At 41.8% G+C, this 22,243-nt stretch overlaps 1 protein-coding gene across 2 annotated transcripts in view; it reads left to right on the top strand.

Moving 5' to 3' along the window:
* FAM120C (family with sequence similarity 120C) overlaps positions 1-22,098 on the top strand; it is an 84,201-nt gene extending 62,103 nt beyond the window's left edge. Inside the window, exons 11-16 of one of the 2 annotated variants that reach the window (XM_033107086.1) lie at positions 6,304-6,418; positions 9,260-9,469; positions 10,655-10,856; positions 13,409-13,547; positions 13,932-13,989; positions 17,289-22,098. In XM_033107086.1, coding sequence (XP_032962977.1) covers positions 6,304-6,418; positions 9,260-9,469; positions 10,655-10,856; positions 13,409-13,547; positions 13,932-13,989; positions 17,289-17,543 — 979 coding nt within the window. In that variant the 3' untranslated portion in view covers positions 17,544-22,098. The remainder of the gene's footprint in view (positions 1-6,303; positions 6,419-9,259; positions 9,470-10,654; positions 10,857-13,408; positions 13,548-13,931; positions 13,990-17,288) is intronic. The other variant, XM_033107091.1, reaches the window with a different exon arrangement.
* Positions 22,099-22,243: the final 145 nt, after the last annotated feature.

Genomic DNA, 22,243 nt, shown 5'->3' on the forward strand with positions numbered 1-22,243 from the left:
CCTAGAAAACAATTTTACAATATGTATTAAGGACCATTAAAATGGACATAACTTTTGATGTAATAATTCCACTTCTAGGAATCTATCCTAAGGGAATGAATAATCAGACATACAAATGAGATTTGTGTATGTGATCTTTGTAGTATTGTTTATAATACAAGAAATAATATAACAGTATAAGTTTCCGATATTACAGGAATGTTTAAATTGATAAACTTATATGATGAACATGCAGTTAGTAAAAATCATGTTTTTGAAAAGTGATGAATGAAAAGTTCTCACAGTATGATCTTGAATGGAAAACAAGATGCACTTCTTGATATATACAATATTTGTAGTATGAAAAAGAGAAAAAAAATTGAGATTTGAAGTGATAGGAAGAAGCCAAAACCATAACAATCTTAACCATGGTTATATCTGAATGGTAAGAATACAAATTATTTTAGTTTTTGTTTTTCATTTTCATTATACTTTTTTTTGCTTTTTTTTTACATTTTCTGAATGAGAATGAACTTGAACTTTTGTAATCAGAATAAAATTGTAAATGTTTAAAATGAAAAGAAGTGGGCGTCCGGTCAAGATGGCGTAGTAGATATAGACGCTGTGTTTACCTTCTGTCACGACCACATCAAAATTACAACTAAACTACAAAACAACCATCATTGGTAATTGCCTAAAATCTTGCTGAACTGAAGCCCTACATCTAAGGATATGCAGAAGAAGCCGCCTCGAGACTGGTAGGAGGTGCAGAGATTCAAAACAGGCTGGTCCCATACCAGCGTGTGACCATTAAAAATTGGGAGGGATGGGGCTGGCCCGGTGGCTCAAGCGGTTAGAGCTCCATGCTCCTAACTCCGAAGGCTGCTAGTTCGATTCCCACATGGGCCAGTGGGCTCCAACCACAAGGTTGCCAGTTCAATTCCTCGAGTCCCGCAAGGGATGGTGGGCAGCGCCCCCTGCAACTAAAGATTGAACACGACACCTTGAGCTGAGCTGCCGCTGAGCTCCCGGATGGCTCAGTTGGTTCAGTTGGTTGGAGTGCGTCCTTTCAACCACAAGGTTGCCGGTTCGACTCCCGCAAGGGATGGTGGGCTGTGCCCCCTGCAACTAGAAACGGCAACTGGACCTGGAGCTGAACTGCGCCCTCCACAACTAAGACTGAAAGGACAACAACTTGAAGCTGAACGGCACCCTCCACAACTAAGATCGAAAGGACAACAACTTGACTTGGAAAAAAAAAAGGCCTGGAAGTACACACTGTTCCCCAATAAAGTCCTGTTCCCCTTCCCCGATAAAATCTTAAAAAAAAAAATTGGGAGGGATATCTGGTGGAGGTCCCCTCAGAGGAGCGAGGGGTCCCAGCCCAGGGTTCCAGTGCTGGGGAGAGAAGTCCCCATAATTTCTGGTTGTGAAAACCAGCGGAGATTGTGACTGAGTGAGACAGAGGATGGAGGGAGTCCCAGGTACTACTCTAAATGGAACCGTGCACAGACTTACCGCCAGAATCACTGATTGTGAGCTCCAGTGCTGGGTCAGCAGCTGGGGAGGTGGCAGGGACATGTGAGGAACTGAGTTGTCTGGCTTCAGGACCAGTGGAAGGGACAGCTTTCTCTTGGACGGAGGAGCTGGTGGAGGCCATTATTTCTTTGATGAACCCTCCCCCTTCCCAGTGTGCAGACGCAGGCAGCTGCCATATCTGAGTCTCTATTGCTACACCTCTTGCTGCTGGTTCGCCATGCCCTGGTGATTCTAGAACCCACCCTGCCCAACTTTTGGGCACACCCATGCGGCATCCAGTGGCTTTTTTGTACAAACTGCCTGCCTTGGTTCATGCTGTAGACTTCCCTAGGGTCTCTCAAAAGTTTGCAGAAACAAGACAAGCAGCATCTAGCTTGAGCATGTCCTGAACCTCTGGCTGAGCAGCCCTAAGCTTGGCACTAGTGGCAGGTGGCCTTGGTTCATGGCTTGGCCTCTCAAGGAGCTTCCGAGCATGGCATGAGTGGCGGCCATCTGCAGATTTCTTTGTGGCTCCTGCCAGCTGGCCCTGGGTGGGGCACAGGCTGTGGCTGAACTTGACCTGCACAGGGTCCCCTGCCAGGTGGCCCTGGGGCTGGTGCCCCAGAAGCCAGCTTCGAAACAAACTGGAGTATCACCCAGGTGCCTCCAAGGATGACACACCCAAGGGGCAGATTGGGCAGGCACCAAAGTCCTGCTGAGGCAGATCCTGCTCTGTAGGCTTCCCCTGCACCACAACTCCTCCACTGTAGTAAAGGCCAGTCCTCACAGCCAGTGAGCCCGAGGGTCAGTCCCTACCATCAATGGGCACATAGCAACAGAGACTCAACTACAAGAGGAATGCACACAGAACCCACACAAGGGACACATCTGGAGTACACGGCTCAAGTGACCAGGAAGATTGTGCCACTGAGCCTCAAAGCACACCTACTACATAAGGCCACTCTACTAAGACTGGGAGACTGGGAGACATAGCAGCTCTACCTAATACATAGAAACAAGCACAGGGAGGCAGCCAAAATGGGAAGACAAAGAAACGTCCCAAATAAAAGAACAGAACAATACTCCCCAAAAAGAACTAAACAAAATGGAGAAAGTAATCTACCAGTTGCAGAGTTCCAAACACTGGTTATAAGGATGTTCAGTGATCTCAGGAAGAACTGCAACAAAGAGAAAACGTAAAAATGGAGATAGAAAACATAATTAACACATCTTATTTTAATATAAGACCTGGTATGTAATAAAATATAATGTAATACCGGGTCTTATATTAATTTTTGCTCCAGAAGATGCATTAGAGCTGATGGTCTGGCTAGGTCTTATTTTCGGGGAAACACGGTATGAGGGTTTCACCAAGTAGTAAAGGAAGGATTTGTACCTTATGTGGCTCAGTTACAAATGGTAAACAGTTTTGCTGCTGTGCCAGGTACTGTGCTAAGTGCTTTTACATGCATTTTGTCCTCATTACAACCTTTTGAGATATAAGCATCAGCATCCCCATTTTATTTTTTATTTATTTTTTTTTAAGATTTTATTGGGGAAGGGGAACAGGACTTTATTGGGGAATAGTGTGTACTTCCAGGACTTTTTTCCAAGTCAAGTTGTTGTCCTTTCAGTCTTAGTTGTGGAGGGCGCAGCTCAGCTCCAGGCCCAGTTGCCATTGCTAGCTGCAGTTGGCGCAGCTCACCATCCCTTGCAGGATTCCAACAGGCAACCTTGTGGTTGAGAGCCCACTGGCCCCTGTGGGAATCGAATCGGCAGCCTTCGGAGTTAGGAACATGGAGCTCCAACCGCCTGAGCCACCGGGCCAGCCCCATCATCGCCATTTTAGAGATAAGTGAACTAAAGCCCCTAGAGGTTAAGGCATTTGCCCAGAGTCACGTAGAAAAGAAATAGTGGAATCCAGATTGGAACCAAGTATGTCAGACTCCAAGTCTGTATTCTTTGCTACTATATGCTATGTATGCAAAGAGTCTGCCAAGGTATCGAGACTGCAAGAAGAATTTAGTAAATGTTATTCCTACGAGTAACTTGTTGTTTGCTGCACATATTATAATGTAATATATAATGCTCATATATAGCATGTATAATAATGTAAATACTACTACTAATAATAAAGGTGTCATCTTGTCATTGAGATTGAGGAACTTCCTTGGATTTTTTAGCAATGCTATAAAAATCCCCCAATGGAATCATATTCAAAAAACAGCATATGATGAGCATCACTAAATATTGGTTGATTTAATAATCATTATTTTCTTCTGTCTCATTTATGAGCATCTCACTCCTCTGACTCCTTGGACCCTACACACTCTGTCTCATAATTCATTCAAGGCTGTTAAAAGAGCAGTGCTGGCCGAAAGATGGAGCTAGCATTTCCTCTTGAATATCGTGATATTGACTCATTTATTCAGCAGACATTTATTGAGCACCCATTCTGCTATGCACCATACTGAGGTTAGAGAGACATGAAAATTGCAAATTAACATTAAAGTATAGAGCAAACCAAAAACTCAAATCCCTAGGAAGTGAAATGTTCACTTCTCTGTGATTCTCCGATTCTCCCAGGTAAATGTGGTCACTCTCTCCTTAGAGCACTCAGAATAATCTGTTCCGTTTATCAAATCACATCCCTCCCATTGTATTAGTCTGTCTGTGAGCCTGCCTATCTCCACACTTGACTCCTGTAGGTGAGTTTATCTTTCATTGTGGTCAGGGTGTGACTGCTACAATTCTGCTTTGGAGGGTTTTTGCTGAGGGTTTTGTTTTTTGGTATGGCCTGACTGATGCATTCAGTCATTCCCTCAATAAATATTTACCAATACTTACTGTATGCCATGTGCTGTGCTAGATAGTTCATAATAAATTGGAATGATAAATAGGACAATAGACAAGGGCAAACAAACAAGATCCTAGGCCTCAGGGGAACTCACATGGTCACTTGAAAAGAATGTGTTTTCTTTTCTTTGTACAAAGTCAGCCAAGCATTTGAACCTATTTATTGTATTTTTCAAATCTTCTGTGACTTTAAATGTGTTTTAGGTGGATTTTATATGTCATAGCTTGATGGTAGTATACTAAAGCCTCCCACTATAATCGCATTTCTGTTCATTTTCTTCTATTTTTGCTTCACATTTTGCCAATAAAATAAGATGGAAAAATTGAAAATAAAAGAACGGGCATAGGACTACAAATCAAAAGAGAAACAATATTAGTAGGTAATATAGTCCTCGAGGCAAAAAAAAAAAAGCATTGAGGAAGACAAATATTTTATATTGATAGAAGATATAAGCTATGAATTATGCAATATATGATAGAATGTCAAAAAGTATAAAATACATTATAAAGTAAGAATAAACTTTTCAAGTAGAAAATGTCTGGGCAGGGAAGCAGGTAATTGTGTGGGCAAAGGGAAGTTTGTGTGGCCCAGGAAGATTCCCCCTGGAAATCCCAGTCATTTAGAATTTAGTTCCTAAAGAAGCAACAGGGCTTGTTGCTGTGTCCTGCAATCCCAGAACCATCTTGGGTCGTTTGGGCTTGAAGAAAGTGATGGCAATAGAACTGCCTGCACTGTTGTGATCTTTCCAGGTGAGGAACAGCAGGTTAAAGACTTGAAGCCAGGCTCTCTGGCTGCAGAGCCCAGGTTCTTCCCAGGGTACCTCACTGCCTCCTGGTAGTAGCAACTGGGCCAGAATCCCCAGAAACCCACCTTATATGCCACTTAAAAGAGACCAGCTGTTGCTTCAAATGCCAAGTTTCTGAAGTCTCACACAACTCCAATAATTATGAACATTGTCTTGTGGGGCCTTCAGGAGCTAAGAACATAGACTTTGTACTGATGTTATTTGTATTTTTTTTTTTATCTCTCTCTATTCCTCTTTCTGTATTCTTGGTGCCTAGAACAGTAAGGCATATTTAATTCATGAAATTCAATTCAAATAGTCATAAGTGAATATTTATTTAATTAGTGCATTTCTTATCTTAGAGAATGGCTCCATCATCTAGCCATCTGCCCAAGCCAGAATTTTAGGAATCTTAGACTCTTTCCTTTACTCCCTCCCCATAAAAATCCATGACCAGATCCTGTGGATTTATCTCCTTAATAGCTTTGTCCCCGGCCCTCTCCATCCCTTCAGCAGCCAGCACCTTTGGTCCACACATTTGTACAGTGCCTCCCAACTGGTATCCATGCCTTTTGTCTCTTACGCTTTCAGCCAAGTCAGCTTCAAACCAGTCAATATCACTCTCCTGCTGACAGTCCTTAACCATCTTCCTGTATTTTCAGGGTAAAGATTTAAATTCCTTAATACTGTTTTCGAGACCCATCATGATCTGGCCTACTTTCTAATCTCACCTCCCATCACTGCAAACCTACTTAGCTCCAGCATTATCTAACCTGACATCTCATGCTGAACTCCATACCTCTATGCCTTCACTCATACTGTTCCTTCAACCTACAGCATCCTCTCCCCACCTTTGGTCTCATTAATTCATTTCTACATAATCTTTGAAACTCAACTCCTGCTGACTTTTTCAGGATGCCCTTCCTCATTCTTTTAGTCGTAGCCCTCTTCTGTGCTCTTGTAGCATTCTTCTATCTTGGTACTTAACACACTAGTTGATGTACGTGCCTATCTCCTCTGCTACTGAGACTGCAAGTAACCAAAGACAGAGATTCTTTTACTTTATTCCATTGGAATCACCAAAACCTAGACTAGGATCTGGCCATGATAGTTTCTTAGTTTAACCAAGCTTTTATGACCAAATAACAATGTTTTTATTTTCTAGGTACATGGTTCAGTGGCCTGGTGGCCGAATCCTGCATCGCCATGAGCTAGACACCTTCCTTGCACAGGCAGTATCTACCCAGCTTTATGAACCAGATCAACTTCAAGAACTCAAGGTGATTTGATCTATCCTCATTTAAATTCTTTATTTCATGAGCTCATAGCTTTACTTGAGCTTTGCCTGGAGCTAGGGAGAAGAATAAGTTCTATAGGTAAATGTTTGATTTACTTTAACCAAATATTATGTCTGTTAATAAAACCAAGAGGTGCCTGCAACGCTGTTCCCATGCTGATGGGTGAGAATGGATAGAAAAGATGAATATTGTGCAAGACAAATAAGTTGTGGCCCATAGACCATGGTAAGCTTTCTGACTCTTCAAGATACACTACAGGGGACTCATCCTGGTGTCCCCTGTTGATCTCTTGAGTAAATGTCCACCCTCCCTCCTTTCTTTCCCCAGTTTAATTGAAATAGGATTGATACATAACACTGTATATGTTTAGGTTGTACAGCATAATCATTTAACATACATATATCATGCAGTGAACACCACAGTAAGTTAACATCCATCATCAAATATAGATACCAAATAAATACATATATTTTTCCTTGTGATGAGCTCTTAGGATTTGCTCTCTTAACAACATTCCTATCTATCATACAGCAGTGTTAACTGTGCTGTAGTCATCCTGTTGTACATTACATCCCTAGTCTTCATTTATCTTAATGACTAGAAGTTTGTGCCTTTGATTACCTTCATCCAATTCCTCTTCCATCCACCCCTGCCTCTAATAACCTCAAATCTCATCTTTTATTTTTTTTAAAATTTTTATTGGGGGACTGTGTTTCTCCAGGGCCCATCAGCTCCAAGTAGTTGTCCTTCAATCTAGTTGTGGATGGCGCAGCTCAGCTCCAAGTCCAGTCGCCATTTTAATCTTTAGTTGCAGGGGGGCGCAGCCCACCATCCCATGCGGGAATTGAACCGGCACCCTTGTTGTGGAGAGCTCTCACTCTAACCAACTGAGCCATCTGGCTTTCCCTCCGGAAGCTCAGCATCAGCTCATTGTCTTCAATCTAGTTGTGGAGGGTACAGCTCACTGGCCCATGTGGGAATCGAACTGGCAACCCTGTTGTTCAGAGCTCACACTCTAACCAACTGAGCCATCTGGCCGCCCTTATCTTAATACATGAGTTTGGTTGGATGTTTTGTTTTTTGGTTTTTTTTTTAGGTTCCATATATAGATGAGATCATACAGTATTTATCTTTCTCTGTCTGACTTATTTCATGTAGCATAATACCCTCAAGTTCCGTCTATGCTATCCCAAATGGCAGGATTTCCTTTTTTATGGCTGAATTATATTCCATTGTGTGTGTATATATATATATATATATACATATATATGTGTATATATATATGTATATATATATATATACACCACATCTTCTTTATCCATTCATCTGTCGATGAACAACTTCCTTTTTAAATAATACTTATTGGGTGCTAGAGGGAAGTCTAGAACAGCATAAGGAAGAAAATGAATCCATAGTATAACTGAAGGCGGTAGAACATACCATGTTTCCCCGAAAATAAGACCTAGCTGGACAGTCAGCTCTAGTGTGTCTTTTGGTGTCTTATATTAATTTTTGCTCCAAAAGACACATTAGAGCTGATTGTCCGGCTAGGTCTTATTTTCGGGGAAACAGGGTAGTAGGTTCGAGGGCAGGCTCTGAAGCCAGGCTTCCTTGAATTTGAATCCTGGCTTCATTATCTCCTATTGGTGTGTCCTGGGGCAGGTTATTTAACCTCTCTAGCATTAGTTTCCTTACTTTTAGAGTTATGAGGACATTCAATAAAATAATAGATGCAAAACACTTAGAATGGTGCCTCACCTATTTTAAGTATTACATAGTACTCGATAAATTTTGCCTATTAATACAGGACACCCCTCTCCCAACTTCAGTAGTCATAAACCTTTGAAGCCCTAGGATAAACTAGAAGAAGATCAAGTCCAACAAGACTTGGAAAATCCTAATTCAAGTGAGGTCAACTGAGGGAAAGACAACACAGTCTAAGATGAACAATGGGTGGTTCCTTTTTACTATAAATGTAATGTTGCTTGGTCCTACAGCAGTTACTGACTCTAAACCACACCTAGAAGGGGACCTGCAAGTATATTCCCTTTTCCTATTAAAGCCATCTAACACACCAAGTAGAGATAACCCACTGTGAACGTTTTGATGATTTCTTCCAGTTTTTCATCATGTACATTTTTACATAGCTGAGATATTGTTGATATAACTATACATTGTTTTTTACTTAACATAGCACACATTTTCTATGTCTTAAATTTAGTAAATAACATGTTATCATTTAGTTGTATCATTTAATTATTATAATGTTGGCCATTTTTTTTCTAGTTTTCCCCTATTATGTGTAATGTTACAATTAGCATCTTTATGCATTGAACTTTATTCACATCTCTACTTCCTTAAAATAGATTCCTAAAAGTAGAATTTGAGTCAACAAATGTGAACATTTCAAAGTTCTTGATACATATTGCTTAATTGTAACATACATTCCTCGTGAACTTTGTATGAGCATGCCCATTTATTTCACTGCATCACCAACAGCATTGGGTATTCTTTTGGCCTTTAGTGTTTTTTTTATTTTTTTCTAATTTGACAAGCCAAAACAACAACAACAACAAAAACTGGTATCTCAAGTTGGTGGCTTTTTAAACTTTCAAAACATGTCTTTTTTGTTGTTTTTGTAATGAGCATCTTTCAAACCATCTCAGGAAAGAAATGGATAGAAGCTGCCTGTGCACGCAAATGTTTATATTGAAAGGCAACATGTTCAAATTTGACTGGAATAATCAGCATAACAGAAACAAGAGTAAATGTAACCAATAACAGTAATTTCTTAATATGTTTTTTGCTCTGTGGTGGTTTTAGATTGAGAAACTGGATGCTCGAGGTATCCAGCTTGCTGCCCTCTTCATGAGCGGAGTCGACACGGCTCTGTTTGCTAATGATGCCTGTGGTCAGCCAGTCCCTTGGGAGCATTGCTGCCCTTGGATTTACTTCGATGGCAAGCTGTTCCAGAGCAAGCTAATTAAAGCGGGCCGAGATCGAGTATCCCTGGTTGAGCTCTGTGATGGCCAGGTACCAGCACGTCAGGCAACTGCTAGGAGCCATCTCTGATTTTCTGTGGGGGTGAATGGGCAGGGAAGGGAACAGTGCAAAGACATTGGGGAGGGAGGTAGCAGAAGTGGGAGAATGTGGCTGACCTTGACCTAACTTGGTCAGTGACAGTCTCAAAGGCCCAGAGTCTGATATGTACATGTCATAAAATCATATGTTGGAAAGCTTTTTAAAAATGAGCTTCATGTTTTCATATATCTTTTCTTACTCTGAGCATTTCTTCCCCGTGGAATACCCAGATATACTATATGTCTGTCCTCCAATTCTTAGAATTTCGTCTCCCTTATTTACAAAAATGTAAGTTACTTTTTCAAGTAATGATATTTTTGTAATGGAACTATGTTTGGAAACAGAAGAGGGTAGTGATGTAGATACAGAGTAAAAAGCAGGGGATTTATTTTTATTTTTATTTTTTTTCCAAAGAAACCTTGAGAAAGATGAGGGAAGGCAAGGGAAAGGAACCCTTACTTATTCCTTTATTCATTTGGGAGGAATGAGCTGAAGGACCAGAGCAGGGGTTGGCAAACTACCCCCAAATTCCAAAATTTGGAATTTTTATTCCCATAAAGTTTTATTGGAACACAGCCACATTCATTTGACATGACAGAGTCAAATAGTTATAACAGAGACCATATGGCCCATTAAGCCTAAGATATCTACTGTCTGGCCCTTTTCAGGACAAGTTTGCCGACCTCTGGCCTAGAGGCATGGACCTATCCTGGACAGGTTGGGTTCTCTGATCCTGGGTATGGGGAACAAGGTTGAAAGGCTTTGTATATGTCAGGGTTTTGTTCTCTCTGTTACCTCCCTCTTGAAAAATGGCCTAGCCGATTGCTGGCTGTGTAATAGACCATCAGTAAATACTTGTTGTTATATTTGTCTTTCTTGACCTAGTCAGTGTGCCTCACAAGCCCTAGGTTAGAACTAGTATGGTGGCAGTGTGGCGTGGTATGAAGAGTGGGGGCCTTGGTGCCAGACAGGCTTTCCTGAGTGTGTCACTTTGGTCATTTAACTCCAGGCCTTGATTTCCTTAACGGGAATTGACTCGTGAGATTGTACCTAGAGTGCCCAATAAATACTGTACCTGAAATATAGGAGAAATTTAAAAATGGCAGCTGCTATTATTATTCTGTTCCTCATTTGAAGGCTGACCTGGCAACCAAAGTGGAAAAGATGAGACAGAGTATCCTTGAAGGAGTCAACATGAACCATCCACCGCCTTCTGCTCTACTTCCGTCACCTACTTTTGTGCCTCCCATGGTGCCCTCTCTGTACCCTGTTTCACTTTATTCCCGAGCCATGAGCTGTATGCCACCTCCCCCTCAAGGAAGGAGCCGGGGCTTTGCAGGTCAGTACCTAAGCATGAGGTATTTGTCATCCTCAATGTGTTTCATGATAACCCATGTGGTAATTATTGTCAGTTACAGAATCAGCAGTTTCACATACATTTATCTCATTTACCTTCTATGTTGTGTGGTAGTTTGAAGAGGAGTTTATTGAGATGGAAAGGTGTAGCCTGGGGAAGAAAGTCCACTGACTTTTCAGACCACTGTCCATAGAGGTGGTTGGTCTCTAAGGATTTGACTATCACCAACCAAACTCCTGAAATAACTGATACAGAAACCAAGAGCCACTTGATTACTTTTGAGAACTATAACTCATGTGACCTGGATCTTCATGGTTGCTGGTGATATCACTCAGTCCCCATAGGCACATGTACAGAGGAGTTGCAGGAAGAGTAGTGGGAGGTAAGAGTAAATGACTAGTGTCGGCAGATGACTATAGCCTGATGTACCCATTTCCACTCTGAGGGTAGATCTGACATATTTCTAGAAGCACAGAGAGAAATAAGCCATAGACCATGCCCTTCAGGGTATGTGGTTTAGTGGGAAAAATAAACACACACACACACAAACACACACACACACACACGTATAAATTATTAAATTATGATGACGCCTGACTTGCAGCTTAATGAGAATAGACAGTCATGCTTAGGTAGCTAAGATACTAATCCTGAGAATGCAAACAACCTGTACCCTGGTGAAACAGGATATTTCAATAGGGACATTTTAACATGAAATATAGAGATTCTGTGATCGAGTGGGAGTGTCATTGCTATGGTCGAAGGTGTCTGTAGTCTATTGCTCGTCACTTTTAAAAATAAAACTGGAAATTGAAGTTTGTGTTAAACTGAAGGTCACAGAATTCAGTATGGATGTTTAGTGCAAGGCCATGATTAGATGAGCAGTGTGATGTCTGCTCTGATAACACTCTGTTCAGTCAGGTAATGATCAAGTCCTACAAACCAGGGAGCCAGCCCTTCATTCCATCCCTTGAAGGTGACTTCACGGATCCTTGCTCTCATTCTTTGCTTGTTCATTCTTTGCTTGTTTTTTTTAAGATTTTATTGGGGAAGGGGAACAGGACTTTATTGGGGAACAGTGTGTACTTCCAGGATTTTTTTCCAAGTCAAGTTGTTGTCCTTTCAGTCTTAGTTGTGGATGGCACAGCTCAGCTCCAGATCCAGTTGCCGTTGCCAGTTGCAGGGGGCGCAGCCCACCATCCCTTGCGGGAGTTGAGGAATCGAACCGGCAACCTTGTAGTTGAGAGGACGCGCTCCAACCAACTGAGCCATCCGGGAGCTCAGTGGCAGCTCAGCTCACGGTGCCATGTTCAATCTTTAGTTGCAGGGGGCGCTGCCTACCATCCCTTGCGGGACTCGAGGAATCGAACTGGCAACTTTGTGGTTGAGAGCCCGCGCTCCAACCAACTGAGCCATCCCGGAGGCAGCTCAGCTCAAGGTGCCCTGTTCAATCTTAATTGCAGGGGGTGGAGCCCACCATCCCTTGCGGGACTCGAGGAATCGAACTGGCAACCTTGTGGTTGAGAGCCCACTGGCCCATGTGGGAATCGAACCAGCAGCCTTCGGAGTTAGGAGCATGGAGCTCCAACCTCCTGAGCCACCGGGCTGGCCCTCATTCTTTGCTTGTTGATTTTACGGTGTCTCAGAAGACAGATGTAAGGCTAGATTCTCAGGAAGTCCTCACCATTGCCCCAGCTCCCCGTGATGCCTAGTCTCCAGTTACTGGTCGTTCATGAGGAGCCTCCTCCCTTCTGAAAGGCCACAAGATCCCCAAATGCAAGTCTTCTCTTGCCCTCTTAGGACGAGCTAGCACCCTAGTTCCTTAGGGTTCCACTTGTATGTAAACAAAGGGCTCTTTACTAATGACCTGCTAAATGAGTGAAGGATTATTAACATTTGGGTTTTCTCCATAAACTAAAATTAAAGGTTTTTAATTTTAGAACTAGAATTACTAGAACTCTGTGTTCTATGAAGGCTTCCTTTTGTGCCAAATTACAAAACTCTACTGTGCCTGTGAGCTCACACACACAAAGTTGGAATTTCCTCTTTTAAGGAGATATCATGCTCTCTTGTCTTGAATTCGTTCTGGTTTTCCAGTATTGCTATTCTTGCTTTTTTAATGATAAATTACTGTTAGTTTAGTTTCATTAATTTCTGTTTCATTTGGTTGTTGGGCTAATTCTCCAGTGTATAATGATACGTATTTAAATCAAAAGTGATTTGGGCCTATAATTTTCCAATAATTAGATTTTAAGACATTCGTTCTCTCAACATGTATTGAATGCCTGCTGTGTGCCGGGCTCTGTAGTTGAAAAATGAATCATCCACACTCCACTTGCTAAAGTGGGTGTGTATAGATCTTTAACCCCTGTCCCTAAATTTGCCTCCACCATGACCCTTTGTTGTTATCATGAAGTCTTTATCGTAAAGAAATGGAAATAAGCAGAGTAGGTGGGCTGTAGAATCTTTTGTTCCGCCTCTTATCCTACCTTGCACTTAACCACTCATTACTGCCATTATTCCTCTCTTTCCAGGTCTCCATCCAATCCCACCCCAAGGAGGAAAACTGGAGATTGCCGGGATGGTTGTGGGTCAGTGGGCTGGCAGCAGATCCTCTAGGGGCCGAGGCTCCTTTGGCATGCAGGTGGTTTCTGTCGGTGGGCCAGGAAAGGGGTATGTATTCGAATAGGTTGGTATGAGCTAGTGTTAGTCAGGCATCCTTGGGAAAATGCCCAACTATTGAATCCTATTAAGGTAAAGGTATTAACTAACTTTCCATGTTGAAAGCCAGTGTTCAGTTTAGTTCAGGAAACATACTAAATGCCCTGCCTTGATGAAAAAGTTTTTGCCCCTGGAGGAGGATTCTGGGACATAGAGCAATTTAGTGTAATATAGAAATGACAGAGAGAGAGAGGTTTGCACAGAGGTAGCACAGAGGAGGGGCATCTAACTTAAGAGGGTCACAGTTCCTAGAGGAGGTGAGTTGTTAACTAAGTGAAAATGGGAGTATGGGCTTAATATGTTCCTCATGATCACTTTTCCCCTCACTTTCTAAAGGCATGGAAAAGAACAGACTGGTAGAGGATCCAAAGGACATAAAAAAGGATATAAACAAGTAAGCACCTTTTTGAGATTATCTAGCTTATGTTTGATACTTCTTGACATTTTTTGCTAAATTGCAAGAGATCAGATCAGGCATGGAAACCTGGGAGCTTTCATAGCTTCTCCTGCCATTTGATTTCATTCCCTTGTTCTCTAGCGGCCTAGTGAGGGTTAGCTTGCCCAGGCCATTCCCACAGGACTGCAGAGTGTCATCCTTTTCACTGAGTGAGGCCACAAGATGGAAACCAGATACTGTGTCCCAAAGACCTTTACATAGCATAATATGTGCTACATGCAGCCATGAAGGGGCCAGGGTGAAGTTAACAGTGGGATTGCCGGCAGTATGCCTGACCTTCTGAGGGGCTACCAGAGATGCTTACAAAATTGGTCTGTGGCCTTTGCTGAATGTGGGAGAGGAGGAGGTGTTATCATTCTCCATATTCTTAATGGCTCAGAGTGGTCTTAAACTTTCTCACCATCTACGCCTTGAATTACATCACAGTCCTCACTGGTCTTCATTAGACACAACCCTGCCCCCCCACCCCCAAATAATGAAGGCCTATTCTTATAGTGATCCAAAGTCTTGCATTGGACTCAGACTGCTAGGCTCCTCATAGCAGCTACCATTTCTTGAGTGCCTACTTTCTATCAAGCCATCTCGTCTACGACACACTTCATATGCAGTCTCTAATCTTCACAAGGGTCACCGACTAGACCATACTGCAAGGCACCTTTGTCATCAGTTCTCAATCTCAAATCAGCTCTCCTGTATACAGTGAGGCCTCAAACTATCCGTGTTAACCCCCATTGTCTAATGTTTTCCCAAAGAATACAGATTTGCTCTAATGTTATTTTGAGCCAAAAATGGAACTAGAATGGTAAGTTCCCCACATGAAGCATTTTGTAATGCACTCCAAAGTCAGAAAGCAATGACCTTGGAATTTTTTCCAAAGCTTCTCAGCTTTTTCCAGAAGCTGTTCAGTGAGGTAAAAGGGATTGCACCTAGAAGGAAAACTGGTCATTCAGCTAGGCTCCCATAAGGCAATACAGCCTTGTTGAATTCACCATGATTCGGGGTCTGATCGTTAGGTATATAGTCTAAAAAACCTCATATTTTGGTACAATAAGAGTGACTTCATCTCTCAGTGGTTAGCTTACATTAACCAAGATCACAGAAATAGCTATAAAGATATGACTAAAAGAATGGGGTGTGGGGATAAGAAGGGAGAGAGTGAAAGATAAAGTGCTGACTTATGGTGAGAAGAAATAATTACCGCGATATATTACACACTTTACTCCAGTCACTCATGTAAATACATGTGAGATTTATTATTCTTCATTTTAAACAGGAGGAAACTGAGGCTCAGAGGAATGAAGCATCTTGCCCAAAATTATCCATAAAGTCAATATCAGAATTGACATTTCAGCCCGAGCTGACTCAATCCAAAGCCCTGTGCTGTGCTGATTGCAATACAGTGTACCAACTCTAATTGTTAGAAACAAGAGCCAGACCTAGGCCTTGGCTGACTCTAGTGACTATGCTCTTAACCATGTCTACCAGAGCTTTTATTCTCGAAGTGCAAGCTGCAAGGGAGGCCACGGTGTCAGAAGTTTGCTTGGGGACATGGAATCAGAACAGTAATAGTAGCTGGCATTTGTTGAGTTCTTACAGAGTGCCAGGCACACCATGTTCTGAGTGCTTTACATGGAGGGTCTCACTGAATCCTTATAGGAACCTGTGAAATAGATACTATTATTCTCTCTTGCACAGATGAGGAAACTGAGAGAAAACACGAGATAGCTGATGATCCTAAGTTTCTCTTGGCTAAGATTTCTGGGGACACTGTTACCTACTGTAGAGGTAGCCTGGCAAGGCCATCCTCATGCTGACTTTGTTTTCAGCGAAGGCGTCTTCCCTGGACAGAGCTGCTACAGATTGCCTTGCTGACTCCCCTTTTGCTGTTCAGTCCCCCTTTCTTCAGAGTGTGAGATAATTCACTGTTCCAGCTTATTAAATCTGCTTACATTATAGTCATGTCTTCCGAAGAGTATTCCTAGGCCTCTGGAGTTTTGTGTGTTTTCAAATTCTTAAGTCACTTATTTGTAATGTTTTTCTTTCTTTGTTCGCTCCCTCGGGGATGGGGGAAGGGCTAATTCTATCCATTGTGTGGATTTTTACTAGTTTTGTTTTATCTCCAGATTCTTCAGCAGCAGTTCACAGTAGCCCCCATGTTGTATACAGGCTTTGGAGCCAAATGATCTAGCTTTGAATCTGGCTCTGCCACTTACCAGTTCTGGGACCTTGAACAAATTACTTAACCTCTCTGTGCCTTGGTTTTCTCATATGTTAATTGGAGACATTGATATCTACCTCACAGAGTCATTACAAGTGTTAAATGAGATGATATATGTAAAGTTTAGCATGGGGCCCATAACACGGGAAATGCTCAATAAAAATTAGTAGTTATTTATAATTAACCACAAATTCAACGGAAATTAGATTTCCATTATGTATTGTATCTTGGTGGAAAGAACAAAGCCTTTGGAGTAGAACAAACTTGGATACAAGTCTAGGCATGCCAGTGACCTTGGACAAGTCGTTTTACTTTTCTGAGCCTCATTTGTCTTATCTGTAAAATGAACAACAGAGTGGCTGGCGTGCCCAATTGCCTAGTAATCAAGCTGTTAGTATTCCTATTAACACTCGCTGAGAGCCAGCACTGTGCTGCAAAGTAATGCAGTTTGTGTCATTAGCATTTCAATAGCAGTCACCTTTCTGGAATTAAAAGAAAAACAGATGATGTTTTTAGTTAATGAAAGACTGTGTGGAATATTGCACATAGATCTCATGGTTTGTTTTCCTTTCATTTACATGTCTGGATGTCAGCTTTGAGGCAGTTAAGACAATACACTTTAGAGGCTGACTGACCTGGAGTGACATTCTGGTCCCACTGCTTTCTATCTGGGTGTTCTTAAGCAAGTTACTTTAATCTTTCTGTGCCTCAGCTGCCTCATCTGTAAACAGGGCATCGTAATATCTACCACTTAGGTTCCCTATTAGTATTCGAAAAATATATTGTAAAGCTTTGTAAATGGTAGCTGTGTCATTATTGTGCTGTTGTCATTGCCATTGGATTTCAGTCAGTTCTATCTGTTGTCAACCTAGGTTCTCACCCTAAGTAACAAGCTTTGGGCTTTCTGGTGTCTTTGAAGAACCGAAGCAGCTTCCACAAGTTGATTTATGAATGTGCTTGGGAAGGGTCAGCCGTTTGGCATTACCGTTTCCAGTGAGCATCTCTGTTTTTGATGCAGGGCACTTCAGATGGAGTTTCTAAATCCTTGGAGCCTAATCAGAGTCGATCCCGCTCACAGGTAAATGGAGGCAATGTCACATTGATCAAGGAAGAGAAGAGTGAGCATCATCTTCCAGCTCCATCCCCGTGTGCCTTATCCAGAGACAGCAGCATGTGTAATAATGGTAATCGCTACTTCCCCATGAAGAATGTGGGGAAGAGCCGCTTGCGAGAGCAAAAACTGGGAACTATGGCACAACAAAAAGAGGAATAATAACAAGCTGCAGATGGATTTACCAGATCAGGAAGAGGGGAAAACATACTTTTCTGATTTTAGGCCCAAGTTAGAGGAGGACATAAATGCTTACACTAGATTTATCCAGGATTTTGTTGGGCTGTCCTTTTATATCTATCTTTTCCCCTTCCCTGTCTTTTTCTGGGCCTCCAGACTTAGCGGTCTGCTTCTGGGGAAGCTCTGGTCAAAGATGAATGGCAATAGGACTAGCTCCTATTGTCAAATTGAATATAGAGTGCCAGTATTCTCTTTACCTCCCCTGGGAGCCTAGTAAGGCAGTGACTGTCAGAATTAGGGTGTCATCACATAAGGCCATATATAGAAAAGTGCCAACTTCAGTTTTCTGAGTTTTCATCATGATACTCACAAAACCCACGAGGTGGTGGGGACACCTGCCTATGGCTTCCTAAGTTGCTTTTTGCTCTATAAAGGAGTGGGGCCTTTGTATATAATCGGTATTTACCTCTTTCTTGCTCCCCCCTCACCTACCCCAGGAGTTTGTACCACCGCCTCTAGCTCTGGCCTGACAATCAGAAAGATAGATGTTTTCAGGGAAGTGAGGTAGTATTGGTTATTTTATTTTTATCTTTATTTTATTTTATACACTTAAAAAAAAAACTACCAATGGCCTTTGTACTGGGGGATTCAAGTGAGTCGCAAAAGTACTGGGCAGATTTTTCCTGCCTCTGAACTAACGCATTGTTTGTAAAATAGTTGATGTGGTGCAGTTCGCCCACTCCCTGCTGCCCATACCCTGAAAGGGTGGAAATCGATGTAAGACACTGAGTACGAAAGGGAACTCAAAAGACTGTGTGTGTGTGTGTGTGTGTGTGTGTGTGTGTGTGTGTGTGTTCACGTGCGCACATGTGCACATTTGTGTATGGGTGCGTGGGTGGATGTATATATGAATGTGTGTATCTGTATGCATACACATACCCTTTATATAAAGAGACAGATCTATTTATCTATACATATTTTATATATATAAATATATGTATATGTGTGTGTGTATATATATCTACATATAGATATATTCATATATACATACATACACTACATACATACATACATGGTGATATCCCAGAGGATTTACTGAATTTCCCAGAAATGCTTCCATAGCAACGGAGTGGTAGGTTTCAAAAGACCACCCTTTAAAATCCTTACTAAGTCACAGCCCATCACAATTCTGAGAAGATGGATGGGCTTCTCTAAAGCAGACAAAAAGTACTTTCCAGAGATTGCCTGTTCAGAACAACAGTTGGGTTGTCACCAGCTTATTCTTGAACAGAGCCCTCACATCCCATATGGTGAAAACAGGAGGTTGGAACGGGATTGGGAAGATTTGGGCATTTCCTTTTGAAGGAGCAGCCTAGATCTGAGAGAGAAAGGCGATAGGAAGTGACCATCAGGGCTTGCAGCCAATTTGGAGGAAATCTCATTCGGAGCTCCAGGATCAAATTGGCCTCAGGCTAGAATTGATTGCCATGCGTCCCTGAAGGAGAGAGGACTAGCATTGGAAAGACAGGTAGGGAAGTGTGAGGAAATCGACAGTTTGATTTTACATACCTAGATTGTTTCATTTGTTCACTGACATTTTGACTACTGGATCTTTTCATTTGCTTTGCAAGGAAGACTTCAGAGGACTCTGGCCCGGGCCTTTAGGGATTCCCAGGCCCCAGTAAGGCCAGAATCTGCCCAGGACAAAGAGGCTATTCCTCCTCAACAGAGATACTCTTAAGACAACCTTGCATTTCCAGTTTCCCTCCTCAGCAGTCTAAGTATGAGGGATGGGAACATGGCTTGCAACAGATTAGCATTGTGTCTTCATTTAGGAATTGAGGCCTTCAGCCTCACACACCTCCTTTGGGCTTTGTGATATTTTTGCCCAAGAAGTACTATTTCTACAGGAGTACAACTGACTAGACTTCTAGCAGAGTTCTCTCTCTCTTTTTGAAAAACTCCATGCACTTTAACCCACTGCAGGTCCTTGTTGATTTTTTTCCAGACAACCAGACAGCTGTTTGCTTACTGCCTACTTACAATGAATATGTCATGAGAGATTGAAAACAGTCTCAGACTGTTTAATCCTAGTCTGGCCCAGTTTAAGAAAACCTACAATTTGCAGGAGGAGGGAGCCCTAGAATTCCTCTCCCCTTGCCCAGATACTTCTTACATGAACCAAAGCAGAATGACAAGAATGCACACCAAGCCAGATATATAACCAGTAGCAAGATGTACAAAAATCTCCTCTGTGGAACTGGCCCCCCTAATTTGGTCCCCACTCTTCTCTTGGACCTGCCCAACCTTTCACAACATCTTGAAGGTTATGACTTCTATATCTAGCAGTAGTGAACTTAGATGGCTTGGAAATTTCTTTCTGAAGCCACAGTGGGGAGGAATCCTTAGGAGCTCAAAAAGTAACCAGAGTCACTGAGCTGTGTTAAATTAAATCTATGTAGATCTCCATTTTCTAGTAGGAAGTACTTGGAGTGATAGGGAAAGGTATTTTCTTCAGTTGCTGTTTCTGTGCATCTTAAATCTATTTGATACAATCAAATGACAGTATTGTTAACTCACAGATTTATTTTATAGACCTTCACTGTGAGAAATACAATTGCTACTTTGACAGGGATGATTCCAGTTTGCCAAAAGGCTTGCTTTTCTCCCTTCTACAAATCTCCACTTTCTTCTAGCCTGGCCAACGGTGAAACAAGTGGCTCACTTCCGACCTTGATTTTTATTTGGATTCGGAATTTTGGGTTTGGAAGTTTACAAGAAAGAACCATAAAGGGCCATATTCCTGTACTTTAATTTATCTGCCAAAACACACAATTCAGAAGCCAGAAAGACTAAGGATCATTACAGTTTCTAACTGGAGGACAGATTGGGAAAGGCGGATCTGATGTTTGCTGTGAGTACCACTTGAAGAGGCTGTCATCCTTCACTTGGTTTCATTTCTATGATGTGGCCTCTCTTGAACAAAGTTATATAGGAACCCTCAGAAATGGCCCCTTTACCTTTAGGGCCACAAGCAAAAGCCCCCTGGTTGTATATAGCCACTGATCCCCAAGGAATTGCAGTTATTGACTTCTGCTGCTGTGCCTTGGGGTCAGCCTATAACTCCCACCCATATTCAGTGACCGGTCTGGTCTGGACCAGGTCTGACAAACTTCTGCTCACTTGTATCATTTTCATTCTGAGCCTGTAGGACTTCGGATAAACTTTAAAGCCCCAAATGGCACTTCCTTCATCTAGTGACATTTGATTTTTGTCTCTATCTTGATTTTCTGGCATTGTTGGCCAAATCACATTAACTTTTTTTGATCGCTGAGAAAAACAGCCAGAGAAGGCATTAGGGAGGATGGTTAAGGTGGGGGTTGGTGGAGGAATGCTTATGTAGGGTAGAAAGAATGTGAAAGTCCATTGGAACCATAGAAGGCTCCTGTGGGAATGTCAGTGCTACCCTCTGAGCCTATGAAGACCCCCGCCCTTTGAACTGACAGTACGAGTAGATCACAGTTTAAAGTAGTTAGTGTAACTCTACTAAGGTTTAATCATAATACTTGTTCACTTCCTGATGCATATTTCCTAAATATGCTTGGGTGTTGGGGGCGGGGGGAGGGTAAGTTTTCACTGTTCCATTGTGTGTCACCCTATATTTTTCTCCCTTTCCTGACTTTGGCATCTTCTTTTATTTGACTTTCCATTTTCTTTTCCCTTGGCTTATTAAAGTAGTCTGCTGGTGCAGGTAGAGCTCAGTGTACCTATTCCCCTATTACTGCTAATTATCTTCAATATTGCCAGAGGTTATTTTGATGTTCTAAGAATATAACTTCATTTTTTATGAAGTCATCTTTTCCAAGTTAAATGCAAAATAAAATTACTCCCTGTGCTAGGGTGCCCATTTCAGCTTTTGACATTGACCTTGTACTTTTATATTTTATAGGTGTTCTTTTTCTCCATGTTGTTAGTAACTAATGACTAGTGAATTTTCATGTAAATGAAGCAAATTAAATATTTCACATTTCATTAATCTCTCGTAACCCTGCCAAATCTGATGACTTAATTTTAGTTACTTCCCAGAAGATACTTCCCCTCCCACCTTTTATTTTATTCTATTTTTAGAATAACATACTAGGTAAAGAAACTTTAACTGCAAGGAGTCGATGTTTTGTGCTCCCTGATAAATGACGTTATTGACAAAAGTAAGAAATTATTTCATTGTTTTTTCCTGTGTTAATCTCTCTTCTCCTGTGCCCTTGACAGTGTGTTTAGTGGGTGGATAATATGTATTTCTTTTTCCCACTCCCAGATTCCAAATTCCCTGCCTTTTTGGCCCACCTCACCACAAAAGCTCCATAGTTTATTAATGTAAGTTTGAATGGATGCTTCGTAGGAGAAACTGCGGAAGTTAATGGAAGTGTTTCAGAAAAGAATGAAAATGTCTCAGGAGTTGTTCTGTGATGGAAATTGGTTGTTGTTCTGTTAATGCTGATGGAAAGAAACTTACAGTGCTTAATAAAAGTCTATTCTTTTAGTAAAAAATAATGTGAAATAATTTTGAGTGTGTGAAGTTTAATTTCTTCTCCCATATCTGGATCCCTTTTGCAAATGGTGGATATACTTGTCTCAATGCAGAGATTTGGAGCCTGTTTGTAGGTGAATATCAGGGCAAGGGA

The sequence above is a fragment of the Rhinolophus ferrumequinum genome, chromosome X (assembly GCF_004115265.2).
Source record: "Rhinolophus ferrumequinum isolate MPI-CBG mRhiFer1 chromosome X, mRhiFer1_v1.p, whole genome shotgun sequence".
In the NCBI taxonomy this organism is placed as follows: Eukaryota; Metazoa; Chordata; class Mammalia; order Chiroptera; family Rhinolophidae; genus Rhinolophus; species Rhinolophus ferrumequinum.